General features: G+C 39.5%; 1 protein-coding gene across 4 annotated transcripts in view; it reads left to right on the top strand.

Annotated features, from left to right (window-relative positions):
- Positions 1–27,024, top strand: part of LOC127580720 (AMP deaminase 2-like) — a 126,596-nt gene that overhangs the window by 86,820 nt on the left and 12,752 nt on the right. For all 4 annotated transcript variants that reach the window (XM_052034495.1, XM_052034493.1, XM_052034494.1 and 1 more), the window contains 10 exons: positions 643–784; positions 2,634–2,723; positions 3,262–3,391; positions 5,584–5,778; positions 18,332–18,463; positions 19,962–20,125; positions 22,696–22,822; positions 23,737–23,900; positions 25,156–25,276; positions 26,202–26,375. In XM_052034495.1, coding sequence (XP_051890455.1) covers positions 643–784; positions 2,634–2,723; positions 3,262–3,391; positions 5,584–5,778; positions 18,332–18,463; positions 19,962–20,125; positions 22,696–22,822; positions 23,737–23,900; positions 25,156–25,276; positions 26,202–26,375 — 1,439 coding nt within the window. The remainder of the gene's footprint in view (positions 1–642; positions 785–2,633; positions 2,724–3,261; positions 3,392–5,583; positions 5,779–18,331; positions 18,464–19,961; positions 20,126–22,695; positions 22,823–23,736; positions 23,901–25,155; positions 25,277–26,201; positions 26,376–27,024) is intronic.

Here is a 27,024-nt window from a genome sequence, read left to right on the forward strand (position 1 = left end):
CAGATTCCCATTAATACAATAAAAATCCTGCATGTTCACGTTGCTGAAACGAATTGAATCAATTTCCAACTGTAACCCATGTAACTTTAGCTCTTTTGCAAGTGAAAACAATGACACACATTAATGCTGTTATAATATGCAAACAAACTACAAGAAGATGATTTTAATTCAAGTCATTTTTTAACTTTTGGATTCAACTTACAAAAAGGAGTCTTGTATTTATAAGTGATTAAACATGAGTGTTTTCTGCACAGCCCATACCACTTGCATCATTTGACCTGACCACAAACAGCTGCCCGTGGAGGGCAGTTTAATCAAAACTTGACACTTTTAATATGTAATTAGTCGCAATGGAGATGAGGTTTCATTTGGAGATATGCCAGTGAATGATAGTTCCAAAATATGTCAGATATTTGGCCTTTTCATTTTGTCATCTGATACTAGAAAGATCCCTGTTTGTGAATTGGAACTGCAACTTTGTGACAATTAAGAACCAGACAAAATCCTCCCTCTGATTAGTTACTTGATTATTCCCATCCACCAACTGCATGGTTAATATGCCATGATATAATTCTTAATAATGTACAGGGTAACACTGTACCAATTAAAAATGAACCTGTCTTTCTGTTCGTTCTATTGCAGACTCGTATGTCCACTCACCGTTTGCTGAGGAACACCCGTACAAAAATTGTGACCCAAATTTAATGCCAGAGGATATTGGGTTTGGCTGCAAAATGATCGATGGGGTCACCCATGTATATTCTAAATCAAATATAATGGACAAGTAATCAAAACTTTCCAAATTATTTAAGCTAAATATGTATGTGTGGAATAGCTTGATGTGTTTTCATTCCTGTCAAATACTGATATGCCTGAGGTAATTTACAGCTGGCTGTTTGATCTGTTTGCCCAATTTTGAGCTATTTTTCAGGATAGGGGTATCATGGCAAAGCCAGCATTTATTGCTCATCCCTAATTCCCCTTGAGAAGGTAGTGGTGAATAGCTGCCTTGAACTGCTGCAGTCAATCTAGCAAAGGTGCTCTGACAGTGCAAAAAGCAAACTGCTGGAGGAACTCCACAGAACAGGCAGTATCTGTGGAGGGAAATGGACAGTCATCGTTTTGGTTTGAGATCCTTCCTCTGGACTACCCACAGATGCTGCCTGACCTTCTAAGTTTCCCCAGCAGTTTGTTTTTTGCTCCAGATTCCACCATCTGTAGTCCTTTATGTCTCTATGCTACGATGTTGTTGTTGGTGGGGAGGAGTTTCAAGATTTAGACCCAATGATGATGAAGGAATAGCAATATATTTCCAAGTCAGGATGGTATGCAACCAGGAGGAGAACCCGCAGGTTGTGGTGTTTTTATGCATCTGAAGCCCTCAGTGTCAGAGGTTGTAGATTTGGGTGGTAATTTGGAATGGCCATGGGGAGTAATTGCAATACAATTTATAGATGGTACCCTCTCTAGCCAGTGTGAGGCAACACAGGATTTCAGGACTGAATCCCAATCTCTGGAGCTGTGAGGAGGCAGCTCTACTAGCTGTGGAACAAATTGAATTGGCTTCTGTGATAGCAACACCCCATCTGGCAGTGCTACTTCTTTGAAGAAGTTTTCCTCATCTCTGTCCACTGCGAAGTCTCTTCAATAGCTTCTGTGATGCTGGGATCTCAAATGAAGGCTGAGGTGGATTATCCACTCCACACATCTGCCTGAACATGGTGGCAAACGCTTTAGCCATTTCTTTAGAATTCACCTGCTGGACACTGCTGTCATTGAGGATCGGGATGTTCATGGAGCCTTCTCCCCGTTAGCTGTTTAATCAGCCAAAATCTCTTCATTCAACACCCATTATCTCCCACTACCCCATGTCCTTAGATTGGTTTGGTATCCAAAATTCTATCCTAAATATAATAAATGGCAGAGTGTCCTAGCCCTATTGGGGGAGAGAAATTCAGCCCACTGAGTTGAGAAGCACAGAAATGCAACCCAGAATCAAGAAATTGTTCTTCATTTCTATTCCTATCATTCTGAGAAATGTTCCCTACTTTCTCCCTGCCTAGGAAAAATTTCTTTCCGATATCTACCCAGCATTTCCCTGAAGAAGTTCACATGTTTCAAGGAGATCACCTCTCCTTCTTCTTAGCTGCAGGGAACATAGGCTTTGTCTATTCAGTCTTTCATCTATGGCACTATCCAGCTCTCTCCAGTTGCTCTCACTTAATCTCAGGAATTAGTCCAATTCATTCCCTCTTAAGGCAAGTATATTGCCTCCTTGGGTAAGGCGATCCACCTACTAACAATGCTCTAAGTGTGTTTTCAGTCATGCCCTTTATAACTGTAGGAAGGCTCTTTTCTTTTCCCTCAATTATGGTAAAATAAGGATTGAAAGAATACGATCTTTGTTATTGTCAGGAGGAGAGCTAAGGGTTTTGAATCCCCCATTTCATCCTCTATTCCTCAAGATTACATCACAATCTAAGAGAGCAGAAAGTTGAGCTGCAGGATCAGTGTATGACAGTGCAATTTTAAACTAGATCCTCAAACTATTGTCTACATTTTGGAAAAAGTGCACAGAATATTTACTTCTAAAAAGTGAGAATTGAGTCTAAATTTAAATCTGGTTTGTTTAGGTCTACAGAAATGGATTTGCCTTGTCCAAATCTTCAGGAGTTCACTGCTGACATGAATGTTTTAATGGCTTTAATAATCAATGGACCAGTGTAAGTGCAATATTAATGATTCAAAACACATTTATGTCATTCTGTTTCTTTTTATGACTTGGTAATGCAAATTTAGCTTTTGCCTGATGTCAACATTGTGTATTGTGCAAAGCAGAAGGAACTGACAACTAAATTGATATCTAACAGTTGTGTAAATGTTGTTAAAATGATAGAATGATACACCATGGAAGAAGGCCTTTTGGCTCATTATGCCAGCTCTTTGGTAGGGCTAACCAATTTGTTCCACTCCCCTGTTCTTCACACATAGCCTATGGGAAGATTCAACAGATAAGAAAAAGAATAAATCTATGAAATGCTATTAAATTATAGTTTTCTCTCGCTTTGTTAAAAAATAAATTGGTAATTGCAATTTTTCTGTAGTGAAGTTGGATCCAATCCTTAATGTACAGTAGCTAACTGAATAAAAATAACAATGGTACACAATTATTTCCAATGTGTTACTTTAATGACACTTAGCTTATTGTTGCAGAATATGTTGGTGGTTGTGTAGTTAGCTAAACTGCCTTAATCTCAACAGGAAATCCTTCTGCTATCGCCGCCTGCAGTATCTGAGCTCTAAGTTTCAAATGCATGTCTTGTTGAATGAAATGAAGGAGCTGGCTGCACAGAAGAAAGTACCACATCGAGACTTCTACAATATTCGCAAAGTAGGGATCTGAGAACTTAATTTTCACTCACTCATCCCTCTACCCTTTTTTATTCACTCACTCACTCATTGTATCTTAAACTCCACCCCAGGTAACTCTTACCATCAATGCAGAATTTCAGCCCCAATGATGCATCTTGTCAAAACTGTACTTAACGTGTAATGGTGGATCTTTGGAGGAAACAAACCACAAGTGACATTGTGGCAAGTCTGATTCACAGTATTTGTCCAATACTATAAGGATAGTGTACACGTTGCTAACCTTAAGGTTATTTCTATGCAGAGATATTGTAGTCAAGAGTAAAAATAATTTTTTTATATAATGGATGTAGCATGCAAGGATGTCTTGAGGATGTATTGTAGGAGGTGCCAGGATCTAATTAGCCTCATTGCAAACTGAGTAAATTTACGATTGCTGGAAGCACTTTCAGCAAACAAACAGTAGAAATAACATGTCTCGTTATAACTGACCGTAAAAACATTTAGCCTTCTCTTAATTCAAAGCTGCTTTGTTCAAATGTTCTAGAAATTCAATCTGTAGCCTTAATTTCCATTATATAATATTTAAATTGCTTAACTGAAATATTTGAATAGCTCAATTTTTGTGCAAAAGTAAACTAAATTATTAAGGGAGATTATTATTTGGAAAAATCAATAAATTAAAAAGAAATACCCATTTCGTCTCAATATTGTTTAATAAACATGATCTCTATGGAGTTTGGAGAAGAATGCTTATTAATTAATGGAAATTAAATAAAACACTGCAGGTACTGGAAATCTGAAGTACGGAGAGGAACTGCTGGGAATGCGAAGCAGGTCCAGCAACATCTTGGGAAGGGAACCAGAGTTTGCATTTCAGGTCAAAGACTCTACCAGAACCAGGAAAGAAAAAAAAGTTAGCTTTAATTTGCAGACAAAATGGGGGTGGGTGTAGGATAGATGGGACAAAGGTAATATCAGTGATAAGGTGAGACAGATTTGGCCATTGTCCTCAAGGCACTGGCCAACCTACCCTCTTCTGATCATGGGTATTCCCATTGTCCTATCTAACCCTCCTCCCACTGCCTCTGCAACTTAAACCAGCTTGTTTTTCTCTCTTTCTCTGTTCTTACAAGGGGTTTTTGACCTGAAACATTAAATCTGTTTTTCTTTCTGCAGATGCTGCCTGACATGTTGAGCTTGTTATATTTCTTGTTCTAACCATGTGAAATCCATGAGTCAAATTTGTGGATTACAAGGATGGGAAAAGCTTGAAATTCATTTCAACACCTTACTGTTCTTCATGTAACTGATCCAATCATCTAAAGTTTTACCCCAGCAGATACATGAATGCTCTTCAGGAGATCAAACTACATGCTTCTGATACCCAATGCAAATCTGTGGGCATGCAGAGCTATAACAAATAGGGGCAAATACTAAAATTTTGAGGAGTGAACTTAGAAATATTAATGCATGCTCAGAACAGAGGTTAGAACACTCATCCAGAAATGGAAGTTGATGCAAGGTTGATTTGGAAGTTACTGTCTGAGATTGGGAATTTTTTGTTAACCAAAAACATGGGTATGTGTGGCAAAACCAGATGTTTGGAGTTAAAGTCACAGATCTGCCATAATCTTATTGGTTTGTAGGCCAGGCCAACCTTGTTACTCGGTTTCTAATGCAACACACAAAATGCTGGAGGAACTCTGTGGATCAGGCAGCATCTTTGGAGGGAAATGGACAGTCGATGTTTCGGGTCGAGGTCCTCCTTCAGACTGTTCATTTCCCTCCACAGGTGCTGCCTGACCTGTCGAGTTCCTCCATTTTGTGTGTTGCTTCAGATATCCAGCACCTGCAGTCTCTCGTGTCTCCACTAGGTTTCTAATGGCTGAAAGAGGAAAGGATGTTTCTTTTTTATAATTAAAGAGTACTAAGTCTGTAACTAAATATGACAATTGTTTTAACTGATTTACTGTAAGATCCATTTTGAATCAAAAAATGCATCAGCATATGATTATGATTTATTTTTCCCCAGACAGGTGTAAAATAAAAAATTGCAATATTCACTTCTCAGTCATTACTGCAATATTTTCTAATGGGTAAAATATTTCAGGGATTAACATATGCCTGACTCCTGTTTACTATTAAAATGGTTTTATAATTTCATGAGGGTTTCTCTTATATTTTTTTTTAACCTTTTTCCTCAACCAACAGGTTGATACACACATTCATGCATCATCCTGCATGAACCAGAAACATCTACTCCGTTTTATCAAGCGTTCAATGAAGAAGAACCCAGATGAGATTATTCACGTGGAAAACGGAAAAGGGCAGACTCTGAAGGATGTCTTTGAGAGCATGAACCTCACAGCGTATGACCTTAGTGTGGACACGCTAGATATGCATGCGGTATGCAAAGAGTGTAGCTTGCAGCTGGCACTAAAATCTGCATTAATTGCAATTGGCCACATAGAACATATTCCCAGCATTTCTTTAATATGTTTAAATGGGGTTTAAACAGTAACACCATTTCTGACCTAGTTCTGTCATATCAGTCACTTTTACCGTGATCAAAATCAAAAATGGAGAAAGTACTCATCAGGTCTGGTGGTACTTCTGGAAAGAGAAACAGTCAATGACCTTGGATCAGAACCAGTGAAAGTTCGAGATGAGCAGGTTTTAAATTGCAGAGAAAGTGGAAGGGATGGATAGAACAAAGAGAAGATCTGTGATAGAGACTGATAGATTTAAGTTGACCAAAAACATTGAAGGACATTAGGAAAAGGCAGTTATATGGAGTTAGAATACAGATCAGCCACTATCGTTTGAAATCAAAGTACATGCTTTTTGCTGTGTTGTGAGTAGTAAAGCCGACATACTTCATTGCTTGACAGAGTGTTGAGTTCGGCTCACCATTCCCCTCCTGAGTTTCTTTACCATTCTAATAAAGGAAGAAGAGATGTCATTGTTGCTTAAAGCAAGTTAACAATCAGTATTTTTAATGTCGGAATGGACAAAAACAGAAGGGAGGATGTAAAAATAACAACTTAGAAGTAAGACAAACGAGTGAAACATGTGCATTTATCCTGGAGCAGAACAAAGGAGCGACTCTTGTGTAGCAATTATTAGCGAGCACGGAAACAGGCCCTTCGGCCCAACTTGTCCATGCCAACCAAGATGCCTATCTGCGCTAATCCCTTTTGCTTGTGATTGGTCCATATCTCTCTGGACCATTCCTATCCATGAACCTGTCCGAATGTCTTTTAAGCATTATAATTGTACCTTCCTGTACGACTTCCTCTGGCAGCTTGTTCCACATACCCACCACCCTCTGTGTGAAATACCTGCCGCTCAGGTTCCCTTTAAATCATTCCCCTCTCACCTTAAACCTATGCCCTCTAGTTCTAGACTCCCCTATGCTGGGAACAAGACTGTGACCATCTCCCCTATCTTTGCCTCATGATTTTATAAAACTCTCCAGGGAAAGAGTCCCATCCTATCAAGTGTCTCCTTTTAACTCAAGCCCTCCAGGCAACATTCCTGTGAACCTTTTCTATTCCTGTGAATCTTTTCTACACCCTCTCTAGCTTAATCATAGGCTTTCTATAGCGTGGTGACCAGAATTGCACACAATATTCCAAGTGTAGCCTAAACAATTTGTACAACTGTAACATGACGTCCCAACTCTTATATTTAATGCCTCAGCCAATGAAGGCATGCATGCCATACACCACCTTCTCCACTCTATCTATCTGTGTCGCCACTTTCAGGGAACTATGTATTAGTACCCCAAGGTCTCACTGTTCTATAACACTCCCCAGGGCCCTGCCATTGACTGTATGTGTCCTGCCCTAGCTTATCATCCCAAAATGCTTAATTTTGTCTGAGTGAAATTCCATAAACCATTCCTTTGCCTGCTTTAATACAAAAGTTTCTGTTGAACTGACGGTCTTGATTTTTTTTTTTGCAGGTACTTTTTTTTTGTCTATTTACAATTGGGCTAAACTTGTTTTTGGAGCATTGATGGTGATTTGATCAATGTGTAATATTCCAATTGAGCAAAACTTGTGATTCTGGATCTTCATGGAGTTCTTTCATTTGACCTCATGCAAAGCAATTTTATTCGTTTGTTCTTTCCTATATTCTATCAGTAACCAAAAGCATCAGCTTGTAGGTTTTTTGGATTACACTAAAAAAAACTCAACTTTACTATCAAAATAATACTTTTGTTTTGAACTTCTGTCATGTTTTCTCCCAAAGGTGCTGATACCTACAGACAGATGGTTGCACAGAGTCTGTGCTACAAAGGAACAATAGTGATGCAGTGTTTAAGTTACCAAACTAATAATTTAGATGCCTTGACTAACACCCCACGGACTGGAGTTCAAATGGCATCTGTAGAATTAAAATTCAATTAATAATATGGAATTTAAACAACGATCATTAATAATGATGACAATCAAATGTCAGGTTATTGTAAAAATCCACCTAATTCACGTTTGTTCTTCATGGAGGAAAGCTGGCTTCCTTACCCTGTCTGGCCTGTATATGACTCCAAGCATGCCAACTTTAGTAACATACAAAAATTTGAAAGAGAGCTTTTAAAAGCTCTGAAATTGATAGTTCATCAAGCCCATTCCACACAAGGTGACTAGAAACTTGCTGCTCTATGCCCACTTTTTTCCATACTGTACCGTCCCTCCAATTCTCTCCTTGCTCAGTCCTGAGCTGTACCTTTTAAAGTCATGCATGCTGCATAAGCAGTGCATTCCAAAGACTTCCCTTTGAATCTTCCAAAGATTCTGGGGATATACATCATTTAATACCATAAGCCAATTCCACCATAATGGATTGTGGCTGATCTGTGATTCAAGCTTGTATATTGACCCTTTTCCCTGTCTCCCTTTGATTATTGAACATCTATCAAACTCCGATTTACGATCAACCATTAATTCCCATTTATGGAAGAGTCTTACATACCCCTAACGTAGTCTGCTGGTAGAAATGATTTCCTTCTTCTGACTAGCTTGGCTTTAGGTTTTGGACCAGCTCCCAACATCTAGCCTTTTCTATTTAGTTTAAATACAGATCATCTGATCCTTCTTAATCTATCCATTTCCTGCCTGGTAATATATAGTAATATAAATAATAGTATAATTAGGTATCCAATACAACCCTTTCTTTATTGTGGTTCTCTTTCTCAGGACTCCACTAATGCTGCCATAAAATAAGTGGAGCCATCAGCTTGATGCCTATCTCAACAAGTTAAATTTAAACTAGGGATCTTTCTTGTATTTCTGTTCTGAACTTTTTCCAAGGCATGTGTTGGGAAGCCAATGTTGGATACAGTTCTCCATTTACTTATATAATGTTTTTTGAGCTTGGGTAGTATGCCCAACTCTGAAGTTACCTTCACTTCATACCTGTTTGCTTTGCAACAGGGCTTTGCTGGTCAGCAATCTAAACTGGCAGCTTCCTCCCATTTTCAGTTCTCTTAAGCTAGGGAAGCTAAACAAGTGAGTGTTCAACTGCTGTCCCAGTTGAAACTAACTTTCTTCCATGGACCTTTAAATTTCTTGTCTGTGTCTCTTTGCATCATGTCCTTTTACCCACCAAGGCTTTAATTCTGATCTTTATGTATAAGTAGCATAAAGTTAATTCCCCATCTAGATTATAAATGGCATGCTTTTCTTTAAATTCTGGCAGGATATGGATTCCCTGTGAAAGGAGAAGGAGACTCAAGCCTCAGTACTATGAATAGTAAGTACTTATCCCCTAGATGTGTTCCTGGTACTTTTTTTGTTAACCAACATATTTTAAATTTATCTTATTTGATTGGCTCTTCCAAGGGTCAAAATTGAAGCTGGATGTGGGAGAGGATGGGACGGAATATAGACCTTCCACAGTGAATCTGAGGAAAGACTATTCATATAGGAGCAATTGGTGGATGACGTGCTGTAAAGCAGATCCCCGTTGGCTCACAAATCCTCGTGCATCATTGTGACAATTAAGAAAAAGCCAAAGTAATGGGTTCAGTATTCAAAGAAAAACCCTGTCACATCTAAGGGTAACTTAGCATTCATAGTATTGATCTCCTTCAAACATTCAGTGCTTAGAATAATACTTAAATGTACAGTTCGTGATATGGTCCATTGAAATCAGTGGAATGAACTTCAGAGGCAGACATCCTGCCCTTAAATTCCTAAATAGTGCTACTGATTAGGATTCAGGAAAGAAATTCCAATTTTACTGCCAAACTTGTATTGGCCTGCACTCTCACTGAACAATATTTTGGGGTTGCTATCAGTTATCTCCTTTCCTATCATGTTTATTCAATGATCTCATTCTAGAAAACTTCCTTGCATGAAGTTTGACGTTAATACATTTAGCAGTCAGGTATGGATTCCAATGATCTTGTTGTTTATTTTAACTGGAATTCACTAAGTGTTTTATTTGTAGCGCAGGTAGCTCAGATAAATGACTTAAAGCTGTGGCAAATAACTATTTATCTTTGGCTGACCTCTAATTAGCCTAGAAAGTGAGTAATAGTTTTATATTTAACACCATTTCATGTTAATAACAATCCATGGAGCGTGAATGAAAAGCTTTAACTTGTTTATACTTCCCTCTCTTGCTGTTCTTTGAAGCTCTGTTCGAGTTAGTCTTGAACTGAGCAGTTAGTTTAGCTTTTTTTCTTGTGATCTTCATCCCCTTCTTTTCTACTGTTGCTTGAATAAATGAGGACTAGTCTTGTTGAAGGTTGCTCTTGATTGGACTTTGCTTCCAGCATAACCAATCTGTTATTAAAACCGTAAGCCCATTTTAGTGCTACAAGGAGTTGTTTAATGAAAGATAAAACACTCATGTTAGCTATCTTGTTAATTTACAACTGGTAAATTGTCATTACCTAGGTATGTTCAAGAGCTACTAATTAAGCTATTTGTAGGATAGTGGAAATGAAATTCTCTGCTCAAGAAGACTGTGGGGCCTTCTTGACTGAGTATATTCAAGATAGAGATTGCTAACTTTTTATCTTGAGGAAATAAAGGAAATGTGGTTAATTGAGGGAAATGGCCATAGAGTCATACAGTGCAGAAACTGACCCCTTGGTCCACTATGTCTATGCCAGTTGTTTTGTCCAACTGTACCAATCCCATTTGCCACATTAGGTCTATAGCCTTGTATGCCTTAGCTGTTTAAGTACCTGTGTAAGTGCGTCTCAGATGCTGTGATTGTATCTGCCTCCACCTCCCGCTCTAGTAGTACATACCAGAAATCAACCACTCTCTCTGTAAACAGAAACTTTATCCTCTGATCCCCTCTAATCCTCCTTCCTCTCACCTTAAGCCTATGTCTTAGTTTTAGAGACCCCCCCACCATGGGAAAAAGATTCTTTCTATCTATGCTATGTATACATAATTTTATATACCTCTATCAGATAACCCCTCAACCTCCTTTGCTAAAGGGAAAACAAACCCAGCCCATCCAATCTCATTACTAAAGTCCTCCACTCCAGAGGAGCTGAGGTAAAAGCTCAACTGTGATCTCATTGAAAGTTGGAACAAGCTAAGGGGCTGAACGATCTAATTCTGAATATATGTTTTATATTCTCTGTAAAAAAAAAACACTGTTGAAATTCTTGTTCAATCAGAACCATGTGACTCTTTAATGACCATGAAGCAACAAATTCAAGTCAGAATTGAAATCTGTGATCTAGAGAGCACTAAAACTTTGTGGGTGGCTGTTTTTCAAAGTCAAAGGCAAGAAACATTCCTTTGCTACTGGCTGCAAAATCTGGGCTATTATATATTCTCCAGCTAAATCAATGACCGTAGCTCCATAGATGGTTGCCTAATCTGCTGTCAATTTTTGTACCAGTAAATGCAACTAAAGAAAATTCTTTTATCCCATGCCTTCAACATTGATAACAATCTTTTGGTTTATCCCATGCCTTCAACATTGATAACAATCTTTTGTTTTTTTTTATCAACTTGCTCACTTCCAGAACCTCAGAACTGTTGATTTTTGGATCTCCCTCAGGCTTTCATTCCTCCTTTACATAAAATTAAAACTCTGGTTTCAAGCCATTTGATTACTAGTTCCTGATCTAACCGTTTACTCCCTAGAAATTCATTGGTGCCTTAATGATGAATGAATTGGTTGCTGCACCACACATCAGCATCATTTCTGGTTGTGGGCCCTACCCTTGGAAATTCAGAAGGCACTGATCACTTGAAACAAATCCACCCACCCACCAACTCCCACGTTCAATCACAGGCCTCCCAAGTCACTGACCCTTTCCAAGACTTTCCAAGACCATAATCTTCCAATTCACACCCACTACCCCATGTTCACAATCCCAAGGGTCAAGGTGTCAGGGATAACTGAATTGGGATTACACTCCGGAAGACCACCTCCTTTGCTTACAGTGTCAGTGCAGAACACGTGAAGGAAAATAGATAAAATTGGTGCTGGGTGCAGACACTGTTACAAGGCAGGGAAATCTGGTGCTGGCATGGAATGCTTTAGTTCAAAAGTGGTGTCGGGGCTGTGGATTGTGAACGTGGGGTAGTAGGTGTGAATTGGAAGATTATGGTCTTGGAAAGGGTCAGTGACTTGGGAGGCCTGTGATTGAATGTGGGAGTTGGTGGGTGGGTGGATTTGTTTCATGTGATCAGTGCCTTCTGGCCGTGGAGGGAGGAAAGGGTTCAGGTGGTCATTTGGGAGGTGCCAGGTTGAATCAATGGGGAGTTTAGATTAGGTGACTTATGGTGGGGCTAATTGATGGATTTGAACAAGGTTTGTGTGTTCAAAGTGGTGGAAGCAGTGGAGGATTGGATTTCAGAACTGGTGATTGGAGGACTTGAAGGAGAGTTGGTAAGTAAGTAACTTAAAAGTAGATCTAGCTGGGCTGGTATCCCAATCTCAGGTTGGGACTTCCTGAAATGAGGCATCCTTTAAATTCTACAGCTCCAGAGCAGGCAGCACTCTGGAAGCCTTGATGCATTGTGAGTGCCCCATGACAGCAACCCTTTAGATGGATGTGACATCATTTATCTTGGCAGCTCCTCTAAACAAGCATACTCAATGTGGAAAGTAGCTGATTCCCATCTCCATAAACCAGGACAGGTGAAGCCCCATTTCCAGAGTTGGACAATTCAAACTGGAATTCCACTATGGGAAACACTGAGCTTCATAAGTCCAGCATTGAAAATGGATGTGCAATACCATCAAATTTCTAGGCAGGGTTCTTTTCAACCTTTTGTAGTGTTTTGCACAATAGAATTTGGTTGTGCAAATAAATTATTTGGTAATTTTATTTTCTTGAAAATAGCTGACCTCCATAGCATGTGATTATTTCTGTAAGCTGAGAGATCTGCTCCTCTTGTGCAATTGCTCTACATTGCAGTGGGATGACTATTCACTTTTACAGAGATATTTATTTACTGAGAATAGCATCAAATTACCAAAATATTTTTTATACACAACACTGATGGAGAGAGGTAATTTTTTTAGAAACTGCTGCTAAATTCATCTTTCATAGCAAGAAAGAAATTTATTTGTTGTGAGTCATTTGTTGCTTTTGGAGCAATTGACCTATTTTCTTACTCATTAATACTTTGGGGTTCTTGGCTCTTTCTATTATTTTCGGATTTGGACGCTGGGGCTGCTAGCTGGTACTAAATCCAAATACTGCTGAAAAATTTAAAGTAAGAACAGAAAATGTTGTGAATGCTTAACAGCTCAAGCAGTGTCCATGGAGAAAGCAAAAGAACAAACATTTCAGGTCAAAATTCCCTTCATCAGATTTCTCAATATTTAAAGACAAAAATGGTTTCAAATTAGTACAGAACTGGATGATGGAGAGGAAGGAGTAAAAGGGAAATGTCTGCCATAGAATGGAAGAGATAAAATGGTTGATAGTGCAAGGCAGAAAGGGGGTAATAATGGAGCAAATGAAGAAACTGAAGGTGGCTGTTCAGGAATTGTAGATGGGACAAGTAAAATCACTACCTCAGAAGGGGATGGTGAGTTGCAATTCCTGCTCCTTTTCTCTCATCCCTTCCTCTCCCACACAGAAGCATAATAAGATTTGTGAAACAGCAATTTACTTGTTCTACTTAAAATGTAGACAGCACTGCTGCTGATGCAATCTCTTGTCCTGTACTCTGGGGAGATCAAACTCAGATTGTTTGAACACTTTGTGGAGTTCTTCTGATCAATCTGTTAAGTGTGACCCCAGACTTTTGGTTCCCTCCTACACCATTCCAATAGATCTCAATGTTTACTTGAAGGAACAGTACCCCTATTACTTTCATAGGCACCTTGCAACTTTCTGGACTCAACATTGGGCTGAAAGGTACTTGCCTCTGGCTAGCAGTTCCATGGAGAACTCCTGGCAGTGTCATCCAGCTTGTTGCTAACTTGCATGCCTTAGTATTGGAATACAAAAGTCAAAGACAAGTTAGAGGTTAGATATTGACACATCTGAGTCTTCCCAATCCACCACTGGCTTCATCACCAAGCCAAGTGATAAACACCAACATAATGAACATCTGGTTCTTTCATTTTACGTCAGCCTGACATAAGGAGTGTGATCTCAATCATCAATTGAACGGGGTCATGGTGTACAAAGGAAGCTGCTGATCATAAATTTGGCATTGAATTAGTGAGTTGGGGGATTACATATAATCAGTGAGTCATGGTTGCGGTAGGGGTCGGTGATTTAAAATAGTGAGTTCAGGTAAGTGGTTTAGTTATTTTTTCTTTGATTTTAATTTCTAATAGCTTAAGGTATTTTTAAGTAAATGTGGTTAGTTTTCGAATATTTCAAAGAGTTATTTTAATTACTTAAAATGGATTTGAACTGTGTTTTAACAGCTGTGATCTTCAGAGACATTCAAAACCAATTTAGAAATACCTCTGAAAGCAACAAGCTGTCAGAAGGCCTTCGGGATGTCCTGGGGGCTGGAGTCGCCAGATGCTCCATTTGAGGCCCAATCAGTGCCTGCATCCCAGTCTATCTTGGAGGATAGCCATTCATTGAGATCTCTAGGTTGATCAGTCCTGTGAAATCAAAAAAGCTAAGCAGCTGCTTAAAAAGCTTATAGGTTCCTTCAAGTAGATGACTAGATCAAGACTATCTGGATTGTTGTGTTCAATATTGTCAGATTTGCTGCTATTCCTATTTATACCTCCTCAGACCCATCTTCAGTTTCTTTTTTGCTATGATACCATGAACTCCCCTGTCACTCAAGCTCTCAGACCTCCCCGTATGATCTCTTCCTACTTTCTTTTACATTTTAGACCTACTCTGTACTTGAATCCTGTTATATTTCTGTTGCATTTGGGGTGGCACAGCTAGTAGAGCTGCAGCCTCACTGCTCCAGTGACCCGGGTTCAATCCCGACCGCCGATGCATGTTCTCCCTGAAATCGCACGGGTTTCTTCAGGTTGCTCCAGTTTCCTTCCACATTCCAACAATGTGTATGTTGGTAGGTTAATTGTCCACTGTAAATGGCCCATAGTATGTAGGTGAGTGGTAGAATCTGGAGGAAATTGATGGGAATATGGCCGGAACAAATGGGTTCTTGACAATCAGCGCAGACTCGGTGGGTCGCGAGATTTGTTTTTGTGCTGGTTGATTTGATGGCTCCAACTTTTTCTACTTCTTGTAATGTCATCGTTTTGAAAATTTGACTTTTTCCAATCTGCCGGTGCTGCATTTCTTTTGTTGCTTATACTTTTCAGATTAGGTGATCACAAATGTACATTTACAAAACCAAAAGATGAATGAGCTGATCCCTATTTTCAGTGCTTTGTTTAAGTCTCTTAGAAATACACAAACAGTTGAACAAATCATAATCACCACTTGGTTAAATAGCTAATCAGAATTTGATGTTTGAAAGTATGTTGTAATATTCTCTCAGAGTTACACAAATAGAAGTGTCATTGATTGAAAATTGGTGGCTGCATCTGTGGAGAGAATGTTTCAGGTCGATGCCCTTCATCAGAATTGGAACAGCTGGAAAACTATTTGCAGAGGTAGGGAGAGGTGGAGGGAACAAAGGGAATGTGAAAGGATGGAAACTAGGCAACACAATGCTTTTGGTGCTGTGTATTTAGCAGATGAATGAGAGCAGTTAGGGAGAGCGAAAGAAAACCAAATGAACAGATTGGAACTGTGAGATGCAGAATACAGCAGTTGTTGGAAACAAACAAAAGAATCCCAGGAGCACCAGGATCAGGCGGTATTCATGGAGAGAGAAAAACAGCTAATGTTACGTGGATGACCTTGCATCAGGAAGAACCAATGTTGAACTCAGCGTTAATGGATGGCACAGTGGAGCAGTCATAGAGCAGCTGTCTCACAGATTCAGTGACTCAAGTCCAATTCTGACCTGTGCTGCTGTTTATTGGTATTGGTTTATTATCGTCACTTGTACCAAGGTACAGTGAAAAACTTGTCTTGCATACCAATCGTACAGGTCAATTCATTACACAGTGCAGTTACATTGAGTTAGTACAGAGTGCGTTGAGGTAGTACAGTTAACAACAGTAAAAGTACAGAGTAAAGTGTCACAGCTACGGAGAAAGTGCAGTGCAATAAGGTGCAAAGTCACAACAAGGTAGATCGTGAGGTCAGAGTCCATCTCATCGTATAAGGGAACCGTTCAATAGTCTTATCACAGTGAGGTAGAAGCTGTCCTTAAGTCTGGTGGTACATGCCCTCGGGCTCCTGTATCTTCTACCCGATGGAAGAGGAGAGGAGAGAATGACCCAGGTGGGTGTGGTCTTTGATTATGCTGGCTGCTTCACCAAGACAGCGAGAGAGTTTGCACATTCCCCCTTTGGTTCTGTGGGGCTTCCCCAGGCACTCTCATTTCCTCCTACATCCTGAGACTTGGTATTTCTCAGGTTAGTTGGTAATTTACCCTTACTGCACGTGGATGATAGGGGAATTGGGGTGGAGGTGTTAATGGACAAGTGTGAGTGTATAGATTACAATGAAGTTAAAACTAATGGGATTTTGCTGAAAACTGGCATAGACCCGAAGGGCCAAGTGGCCTCCTATGTTGTAAGGAAATATGGGAAATATAAATAATATGACAAAAGTCCCAAGGACTACAACATGTCTAGATGGAAGATGAAGCACTTTCTCAAGGTTATATTGGGATATGTTGGAACATTGTAGGAGGCCAAAGACAAAAGTCCAAGTTGAAATGGCATGGAGAATTTAAATGACAGGTGACTGAGAGCTTGGCGTCACCTGTGCAGACTGAATCAAGGTGTTCTGCAAAATGCTCACCTAATCCGCATTTTGTTTCAGATAATAGAGCGGAGAGGTTAATATTAGTAGCTACAATTGTTGTTCCTAATGTTAGTGAAGCCACTCCTATTTTTTGTGAAAGAGGAGATTCCTTTATGATTAGAAGCTTATTTGGAATGAAATTTCCTTTAACAGTAGCATTGAGTACTAAAAATATTGAAAAAAAATGTAAGGGCTCTGTTTTACTTAAATAATACTATATGGAGTTGGACTTGCTGCCAGGATTCTTTTGACTCTGAATGCTGTAATCCTACAGTAGGTCACATTGTCTGGAAACTTTTCAGACTTTATTTTTAGATATGAAATTTCCTGTGTGAAGGAGTAATGATGAACCAGGATGAAGCTGGAATGTAAAATGCATTGGGTGATAGAGGCACCCGAAAATATGGAAGCAAATGAGGTTAATGCCAGTGGTCACTAGAGGACAAAATAGTAGCCCCTTGTGGTGGAATGTGACGTGGCAGCAAGAAAGATTGGGCAAAAAATATGATTGAATTATTTCTGAATTGACATCTTCTTATGTTGCAATAAGAAAGCAGAAAGTGATATCAGCACTTCTTTAAGTTGGCGTGTCTGTCAATTGTTAGTTAAAGTCCAGAAAACTGATTGGAAATCATTCTTACAGTTCAAGCAGTCAGGATAAATAATTTATTTAAGAGTAGAATTGGATATTACAACTGTAATATAATCAGGCAACTTCGCAGATGAGAAAGAATACCAGCTGTCAGTAGAATATAGATATCTTGCCTCTCAGAATGGTAACAGGTTATGTGACAATATTTTCTGCTAAGATTTTACAGTAGAGGCAGTCCCCGTGTTACGTAAGGGTTCTGATCCTCCGAACCGTCCATAAGCTGGTTTCTCCATAGGTCAGAGACGTCCATTTTCTATAGTAACCCATATTGTATCACTCGAGATAAGCTTGCTATAATTCTTTGATTTCATCGAATATTCACCCTAACGCTACCCATAATTAAACTAATGGTATATATAATGTACAGTCATTAATGAATACCACAAAACATTTGATTATAATTATTTTGAAAAATACTTTAATACAATTCTCCCAAACAGTTTTCATGTTGGATTTCCATAAATCTGGTTATCCATAACCCAGGGAGCCCCTGTATATTCTTGTGCTGTCTGTGAACTCTGTACCAGCAGCACATGTCTTTTGTGCCAATTTTTGTCATGTGTTATAGATCTTCTATTTAAATGTGTTTTGTGTGGAGCACACAGACCTTCTAAGAGATGCCTTGAATGCTAACTGGTACTTTACTTCTTCCCCCCCACCCCCCAAAACTCCAAACCAAAACTGTGGAGTAATTTTTACCTTTCTCTTGCTCCTCGGTTTTGTGGTTTTGTTTTCTGACTAGGCTCTGTGCCGCCTCAGCTTAGATATGAGGCAGCTGCCCTGTTCTTTGACTCTTTAGAGCTCCCCCTAGGGAGTAACAAACATAACAATAATGGCCAGACTGCTCATAGTTAGTTGTATTTATATCTCCTTGGGATGCAGTATGGTTAATACTACAGTGATTAGCAACTTGTTAGATGGTGGAGATGTTTAATACTTAAGTCCCTTACCAGCAGATCCCAATTTTGACTTCCTAAATGTTGGCTTTTCTGTCCTAGGATCGAAATACCTTCCATCGGTTTGATAAATTCAATGCCAAGTACAACCCAATTGGAGAATCAATTCTGCGTGAGATTTTCATCAAAACTGATAATTACATCGGTGGCAAATATTTTGGTCACATTATAAAGGTTAGAATTGCGATGACTATGAAGTGTGTGAGAGTATTACACATTGAGCTTTTTAATACTTTACCCCTTTCAAAATAAAAGTATGACGTTTGTTACTTTTGGTCCCAGTGTGTCAAGCTCCACCAATAATGGATGCGGAAAACCATCAATTACTTCTCCCCTTCAAGGCAATATCTGGCCTTAATTGAGCTACATCTTGTGACAAAATTTGAGATTGGGACATTAATGCATGGATAATCCTTTGACAATCTGTCTCGGCCTTCTGTTTCCACTCCAATTCAATATACTGAAAGGAATGGCACATTCTGAATAGATATTGGGAACTCAAAGAAATTGTTTCTGCGATCTTGCCCAATAGGGATTTGTTTCTTATAGCAGATGTTTTCAAAATTTAGTTAAAGGATGTGGATTATATATGTAAAAAAAAAATGAGGACCAGCAAGATAATTCCTTCACCACTATTTTCTGCTTATTGTCTGCTAGAAGATTTCAAAGAACATTTTCAAAGTTAAGTGCTAAATGCAGTGCCCAAGTACCCTGAAACTACATCCACTGCAGCTAATGATTGACAGAAAATTATGTTCCATTTTGAAAAACGACTGACCCAAGAAAAATTGTCTTTGGTCAAATGGTTGGTTCTGTGACTGAGTTTGTTTCTGCCCTTGGTTGGGAGTCAGAGTATAGTTCCACATAGAAACAGGCATTTCCCATATTTCCTATATTTTCATTTGATCCATTGAATTTATGCTGGCTCATAACAGAAATAAAGTAAAATTTCCCAGACTGCACATTGATGCCTTCTACTGGCATTGGACACAGCCTTGGAATGAGATCTTTGACCAGCTCTTTGCCCTTTTAGCAATGCAGGTCCATTAACTTATTTTTCTTTTTTTGATTCATTTACCATGTGGTCTTGGACCCACATGGAACTTAAATCTATGTCACATACTTGCTTGAGTTAATCTGATCTTGGTCTTTGATTCAGAATTTAGCACCCAGTATAACAATGCTGTCAAAACCCCTGGGAACTAGTACAGACTTGATTATGTACAAGAAAAGGGAAAACAGCCCTCTTCAGGTGATAAAGTATAGTGTGTTTCATCTGTCTCAGTTACTGCCTATTGTATGATAGAAGAATGCAGACAAACTTTGAGCAGATGTTGATAGTTCTGATAGGGGATCAGAACGCATGAAGTATTGTGTTATGAAGTTAATCTTCTTGTGTTAAACCTTCTTCACCAGTCGGAGAAGGGCTTCAAATAGCAGGCACCTCTAGACAAAGAGGGAGGGAAGATTGAAGGGGCAACTGCACTCTAAGACATCATCTTGCCCCCAGTATCAAAGCAGCATTGGCATCCAGAGGGTTGGTTGTCAGGGGGGACTCCAAAGTGCCTCTTTCTCTGCATAAGAGGAATGAACGAACATGTTTTTTAGTTTGAAAATATATCTACCTTTTGTTAACTGTTTAAAAAGTCAGTTTCAATCTTGTACTTTATAGGAGGTGATGGAAGATCTCGAAGAAAGCAAGTACCAGAATGCAGAATTGCGCTTGTCCATATATGGCAGATCTCGGGATGAATGGGATCGACTGGCAAAGTGGGCAGTGAGGCACAAGGTCTATTCTAACAATGTGTGCTGGCTGGTGCAGGTGCCACGCCTTTTGTAAGTTACTACGATCGGCTGCAAAGACAAAAATTTGAGTCACAGTTGCCTTAAATCAAGCTAAACCAGATTTGATGAAGGTGAAACTAACATGGACAGACACCCAAGAAGTGGAGATCCATATCTGGTTCCTATTCGCATCTGTCACACAGTTGTAAGGCAGACTGTTGAAGAACACAAAGATCTAAGTTAACTTTTTTTTTACAGGTCTTGCATGGATAAGGATACAGAAAATAGGACAGGATTAGAGACCAACCATCCAATATTATCGTGGCTAATCTTATGTTCCCACTCTTATGTCTAGAAATGTATTTACCTCTTTGTTGAATCTATCCAGTGATTGCTTCTGTGGTAGAGGATTCCATAAGTTCACCATGCTCTGAGTGGAGTAATTTCTCATCTCAGTCCAGCCATATCCTGAGACTGTAGCTCCTCCTTTCAGACCCCCAGCCTGGTGAAACATCCTACCCATATCCACTCTGTCCAGCTCTGTCAGAATTTCGATTCCTTCAATGAGACCCCTCCCCCCCCCCATTCTTCTAAACTAATGAATACAGACCAAGTCAATCAAATCTTTCTTCATATCAGTCCTGCCGTATGGTGAACCTTTGCTGCACTCCCTCTGGCAACCATAACCTTTCTTGCATAAGGAGATTGAAACTGCACACTAGGTTCCATGTGTGGTCCCACCAAGGCTCTGTATACATAGCAAGACACCTTTTGCTTTTGCACTCAAATCCTCCCCAAATGAAGGCAATGTACCATTTGACTTCCTAACTGACTGCTTGCTCCATCAGCTTTCAATGACTGCTGTACAAGAGCACCAAGTCCCTTTGTACATCAACATTTCTGAATCTATCATCACTTAAGTAATAAGCTGCTTCTCACATTTATCCATGTTATACTGCACTTGCCGTGCATTTGCCCACTCGCGCAACTTGTCTAAATCGCCTTGAGGCCTCTCATATCTTCACAGCTCACAATCCCACTCAGTTTCGTGTTGTTGGCAAACTTAGAAATACTACATTCTGTTCCCTCATCCAGATCGTTGATATATATACTAGAATATATAGTGTGAATACATGGGACACAAGCACTGATCCCTCTGATTACCCTTCGCCGCCCCCCCCCCCCCCCCCCAACTTTCATCACTACCTGCCACCTTGAGGGAGTCCCATTTATTTCTACTGTTTCCTGTCTGTCAACAGATTTTCAATCCATGCAAGTATGTTAACACCAACCCCATGTGCTTTAATTCTGCAAATTACCCTCTTATGTGGGACTTTATCAAAAACATTCTGAAAATAATGCTCAAACTTTCCCATAGAAACAATTTTTTCACCGAAGGAGAAATTGATCAGTGGGCCCATAGAATTGAAACAGTTATGCCTAACAGAGGCAGGAAACTTAATTACAAGTAGAAGCTGCTTTGCTGATGAGTTTCAGAAAGATCAGACAGTTTGTGGGGTTATGGATTGGACACGGTGTAGCAGAAATTCATCCATGATCATGAGCTAAATACAGGATGTGATTGGGTATCCATGTGGTATTCCATTTACCTCTCACCTCTGCTCCTCCACTCCATCCAACTAACGTTTAAATTTAGCTAAGTATGTATTATGAACCAGTGTTGTTGATCAGCTGGTATCCCATGGTTAGTTGTTTCCTTTAGTATAAAGTAATAACGTACCTCCTCAACAAAAAGTATCTTTCGTGATATTTAGGTGCCATATTTGTCATTTTCTTATGACATTGAAGGCCATTCAGCTCATCAGGTCCATGCCAGCTCCCAGAACAATCTTGTTCTCCCACTTATTTTCCTGTATCCCATTCTCTTTCACATGTTCATCAACCTTTCCTGATTCTCTTACTACCATCTGTACATGGGATCATTTATAGTTGCTAGTCAACCTACCTACCAGTCTGTCTGTGGGATGAGGGAAGAAACTGGAGTACCCAGGGGAGACCCCATAGTCATAGGGTGAACATGCAAACTCCGCACAGACAACACCAGAGCTCAAGATCGATCCTCGGTCACTGGAGGTGTGAGGCAGCAGTTTAGTATAGCAGTAACCTGTAAAAGATGAAATTGTTTTTCATAGCTCTTTGTTGAATTATCCAGCAAATGCAGCATTTACTGAACTGTGGTCAGTGTCCTAAACAAGGTTTGCCTACAGAATGGTTTTATTTTGATGCATTTATTTATTGGTTTACAGCATTTGTTATTGCTAGGCAAATCCAAATGAATTCTGAAGACAAAATGGCTCTTCTGCTTCAGCTTTCCATCCTTATTTCAATTAATAATTTGTAATCTATTTGTAGGATGAACTTGGATATCATCCAGCTTTAAAAATTGCTGTGCACAAGGGACTTGTTTAGTGCAACTTCTGATTTATCTGATAGAACCATTAATAAGCATTTGATTATGTACTTAAGTTGACCTTTTACTTTGTATAAATCCATTTGGTACAATCGCTTTTGAACAAATCTAAGCTTGTCTGCTGAGATAATTGCTGCTGTAAAATCAATGAAAAGATGAGTTATTTAACTTGGCATTCAATTGCTTTCAGTGATGTCTTCCGTACAAAGAAACAGCTGAACAACTTCCAAGATATGTTGGAGAACATTTTTATTCCCATTTTTGAAGCAACAATTAATCCTCGTGATCACCCAGAGCTTCACTTGTTCCTTCAGCATGTGAGTATATTGAATATAGTGGGGCGATGGTGATGTGATTCAGAATTACCAGAGGCAATGGAGTAGAAGCAACTGCTTGTGTTAACTTAGCATTATGCTTTCTCACAAAAATCTACTTGTGACAAACCATTATTAACTTTTTCTGCTCCAAGGTTTTGTGGATTTTTTTTTGTTTGATGTAAGTAATATTTATTTAGGATCTGTAAAAAGAGATAAATAAGTTTCTTATCACTGATAAGTAATTACTTTCAGCTTGTTTCTATGTACAGTTTGAACCTTGTGTGTTGGATGCTCCTTATGACTTAGACTATACTGTTGTGCTAATATTTGGTCAAATAGAAAGATGCTGAATATCAAAAATTAATTTGAAGTGGCCTAATCCCAATTTCTACATTTTCATCTGTGGTATTGCAATGGATAGTTTTGGAAATTCCAATACTTTCCTAATTAACAATGTTTTATTTATTTACTATTGCAATAGAACAGTATAGCACAGAAACGGGCCTTTTGGCCCATTATATCAGTGTTGACCATGATGCCAGTTTAATCTAATCCCATCTCATGGTCTACATTCCTCCATCGCCTGTCTGTTCATGTGACTGTCTAAATGTCTCTTAAATGTTGTATCTATTTCCACCACCTTCCCTGGCAGTGTGTTGTGGGCACCTGCCAGAAAAACCTGAGTCTTCAAATATTGCTGTGGCTGAAAGTAATTTCTAAATTTTTCTGATCCTGGAGCACTGAGACCACCGTGTTATGATCCCTCATTGCTATCATCAGGGAATTACACAATGAATTCACTGCTAGTGGCACAATGTGTTGTTAAAAACTCTGTGCTCCCGCTATTTTTAATAGCTTTAAGGAGAAGGACTTGGAGGAATGTCTGTAATCAATGGGATTATCTGCTTTTACAGGTTGTGGGCTTTGATAGTGTCGATGATGAGTCCAAACCAGAACACCATATTTTCAATGCAGATAGCCCATTGCCTGTGAATTGGACAGAAGATGATAACCCACCATATGCCTATTACCTTTACTACATGTATGCGAACATGACTGTGCTGAATCATCTCCGCAAGTAAGGGCTTCCACATTTCTACAGTTCCCTTCTTAGACTAATGAAGGAAATCATCTTTTAAAGTACTTCTCTGTATAACTTGTATGGTTACATTTCCCAGAGACAAGAAGTTATCTTGGTGATGAGTTTGTCTGTTCAGACACTGACTGGCTCTAATTGCCTTGAAACTTCATCTGCAGTTTTTCTCCTAGAGCCTGGATACCTGATTGGGTCCAACAGTACTGATTATGTTCTATTGGATGCTTATTCTACTGAAAATTTCTGGTTCAGGGCAGATCATGACTGCTGTGGCAGGCTGCCCTGGCTCGGAAATTGATCCAGGTCAGGATGATTTAGTCGGTATTTACCATGTGCCCTTTGTGCTTGATCATTAAGAAGGCAGGTGCAGCAGAGCAACTTTATTTTTGCTTCTGGGTTGCATCATATGTGGGGGAAAGAAAAGGTCCTGTGGCTCGGGTCAGGTTTAGTTGACCCATAGTCGGGTTGGGTTTTATCTTTAACTTTATACCTGATCTGATCTCTGTATGTTGACCCCGTGACTCATTCAGAATTTAAAAACTCAACAATGCAAATCAACAACATGCATGAAATGCTCCAGCAGACCATCCAGCACTGATAAAGTCTGCATGCTCCTTGTAATATAGGAATAAACTAGCTTTCTCTTGATAGAGAGAAAAGAGAGTCTTTTAGAAACATATTTCACATCCTTCATTTTCCTTGTCAACCTTTGGTGCAATCTTGCTTAAAATTTAACAATTGTCCTTTCTTCAGTCGAAAGGAAATAAAATTCAGCAAAGCAGATCTTGGTTTCCAGTTTCTTCCTCGGGTTTGGAAAATGTAGTCACAGATAAGGGTTAGCCCTCCTTTGCTCAAAAACACAACAATTCTGAGGGTTTCAGAGTTTTAACATTATGGCATGCACTAATCGGTGGCTCCTCAATTCATTAATGGATGTTGCTGTTCCACTGATTATTGTTTGGAGCAGAGCTGTATTCGGTGTAAATCAAGAAAAATAGGATTGCTGCATTATTTGCGGTAGTTGTGTGGAATTGTACAAAACAAACATGCCACTTTGGTCCAGCATGATTATAGTGGTGCTAATGCTCCATAGGAGTTGCCCCCCACTGTAATCTCTTGCTTTCCCTTCAAACAAAGACTTTTAAACTATGAATTTATATGAGTAACAAATTTGATGCTTGAATTTTGGGAAGGTGTTGGCACAGACCTGTTATCGTTGCTGCTATTTCCTTTGCAGAAAAAGAGGATTCAATACATTTGTTTTACGGCCACATTGTGGAGAGGCTGGTCCCATCCACCATCTCATATCTGGATTCATGCTTTCGCAGAGTATCTCTCATGGTCTTCTGCTTCGAAAGGTATTGGCAAAAGTACTGCTTGAGCACTCAAGTCTTTTATTGTACTTGAGCTAAAAGTCTTTATTTGGTACCTGCTCTAAGTGCAGTCAATGAACAGAACAAAAAAAGATAAATGGTTTACTCTCCTTTTCCACTTTTGTGTGGCAAAATGCTTATTTTTTAAGTGAATTATAAACAACAGGTTTGGAATAGGGACTACTGGATTCTACAGCTGTAGAACAAAACATCCTTGCAAATAGTGTGTTGGCATGTCCTTGTGTAGTGGCACTTGTTCAAGACTTGAAACTATGCTTCTGTTTCTTTGCTATACGTTAACATTTGTATAAATGACCTGCATAAGGACAAGTGAAAATAAACAGGAGACCAGCCCATTAACTCCTACAGGATGAGATGAGAAAAAGCCTGCTCTGGCATCAGCTGCCAATAAATCTTGTGACACTTTGTGTTTACGTTCAGTCACCATCTCGGCATGTAAGTGAATTTTAGCCATTTTGGCAGGATACTGTGGAAGGAAGCAGCATTCCTGGGAGAGGAGAACTGTGGAGATAATTGGAGGGACAAAATCACATCTGTTTGCTGAGGTTATTGTTTTGAAATTTTGAGAAATCTTAAAGTCAAACCATGTTGTCTACCAGCTCATTTTCTGATTTGAAATGTTGGGGAAAGAAGAACTGGCAGCATCAGGGTACTGCACCTTTGGGGCAGGATTTGGATTTAAAGAGATGAGGCAATCCTGCGAGTGTGCACTTCTTGCTTGCCTGAGAAGTGCTTGTGGTGCACACCCAATGCTTAGTTTTGGCATGTTTCTTAGTGCAGGCATTCTCCATTAAGTAATGCGCTTGTTTGAAAAGTGTCAAGTTGAATGTTTTCAATGTGATTACATCGGTATATTTTGGAATTTTCATTGTTTGTGTCCCCTTTGCAGGCTCCAGTGCTGCAGTATCTGTACTACCTGGATCAGATTGGAATTGCAATGTCTCCTCTGAGCAACAACAGCCTTTTTCTGAGTTACCATAGAAACCCACTACCTGAGTATCTCTCCCGTGGTCTAATGGTGTCTCTCTCTACTGATGATCCTCTACAGTTTCACTTTACCAAGGTTAGACAAGCAGATAGATGTGAAAATCTCAGGATTCTTAACTACAGTATTCTGTCAACAGTTAACTAGCTACAATTTAACCAGGTCCTACGTTTCAACATTAAAGAAATGTCAAAATGAAGATTCATAGAGCCCTAGAGTCACGCAGCACAGAATCAAGCTCTTCAGCCCACTGAGTCTGTGCTGACTGTCAAACACCCAGTTACACTAATCTGACACTACTCCCATTTCATTTTCCCACATTCCCATCAACTCTCCCCAAGATTCCACCATAATCTACACACACTAGGGCCAATTAATAATGGCCTTCTAACCTACTGACTGACACATCTTGGGATGTGGGAGGAAAGCGAACCCATGCAGTCACGGAGAATGTGAAACTCCACAGGCACCACTGGAAGTCAGGATTGAACTGGATAGGCAGCAGCCTCACTCGCTACACTGCTATTAGAAGTGTGGGATGGTTCAGAAACCATTTTATGCATTCAACCTTTCAGAAGTGTTTAATTTTAAAAGCCTGAGATCTGTGAAAAGGGGCAACATGTTCACTGCAAATCAATGAGATTTGTCTGACCTGGCATTCCTATCAACCTGATCAGAATCTCTAAGCTTCTAACAATTATAATCATTCATTTCCTCAACCGTTGAG

This window comes from Pristis pectinata, chromosome 20, assembly GCF_009764475.1.
Source record: "Pristis pectinata isolate sPriPec2 chromosome 20, sPriPec2.1.pri, whole genome shotgun sequence".
NCBI classification, from domain to species: domain Eukaryota; kingdom Metazoa; phylum Chordata; class Chondrichthyes; order Rhinopristiformes; family Pristidae; genus Pristis; species Pristis pectinata.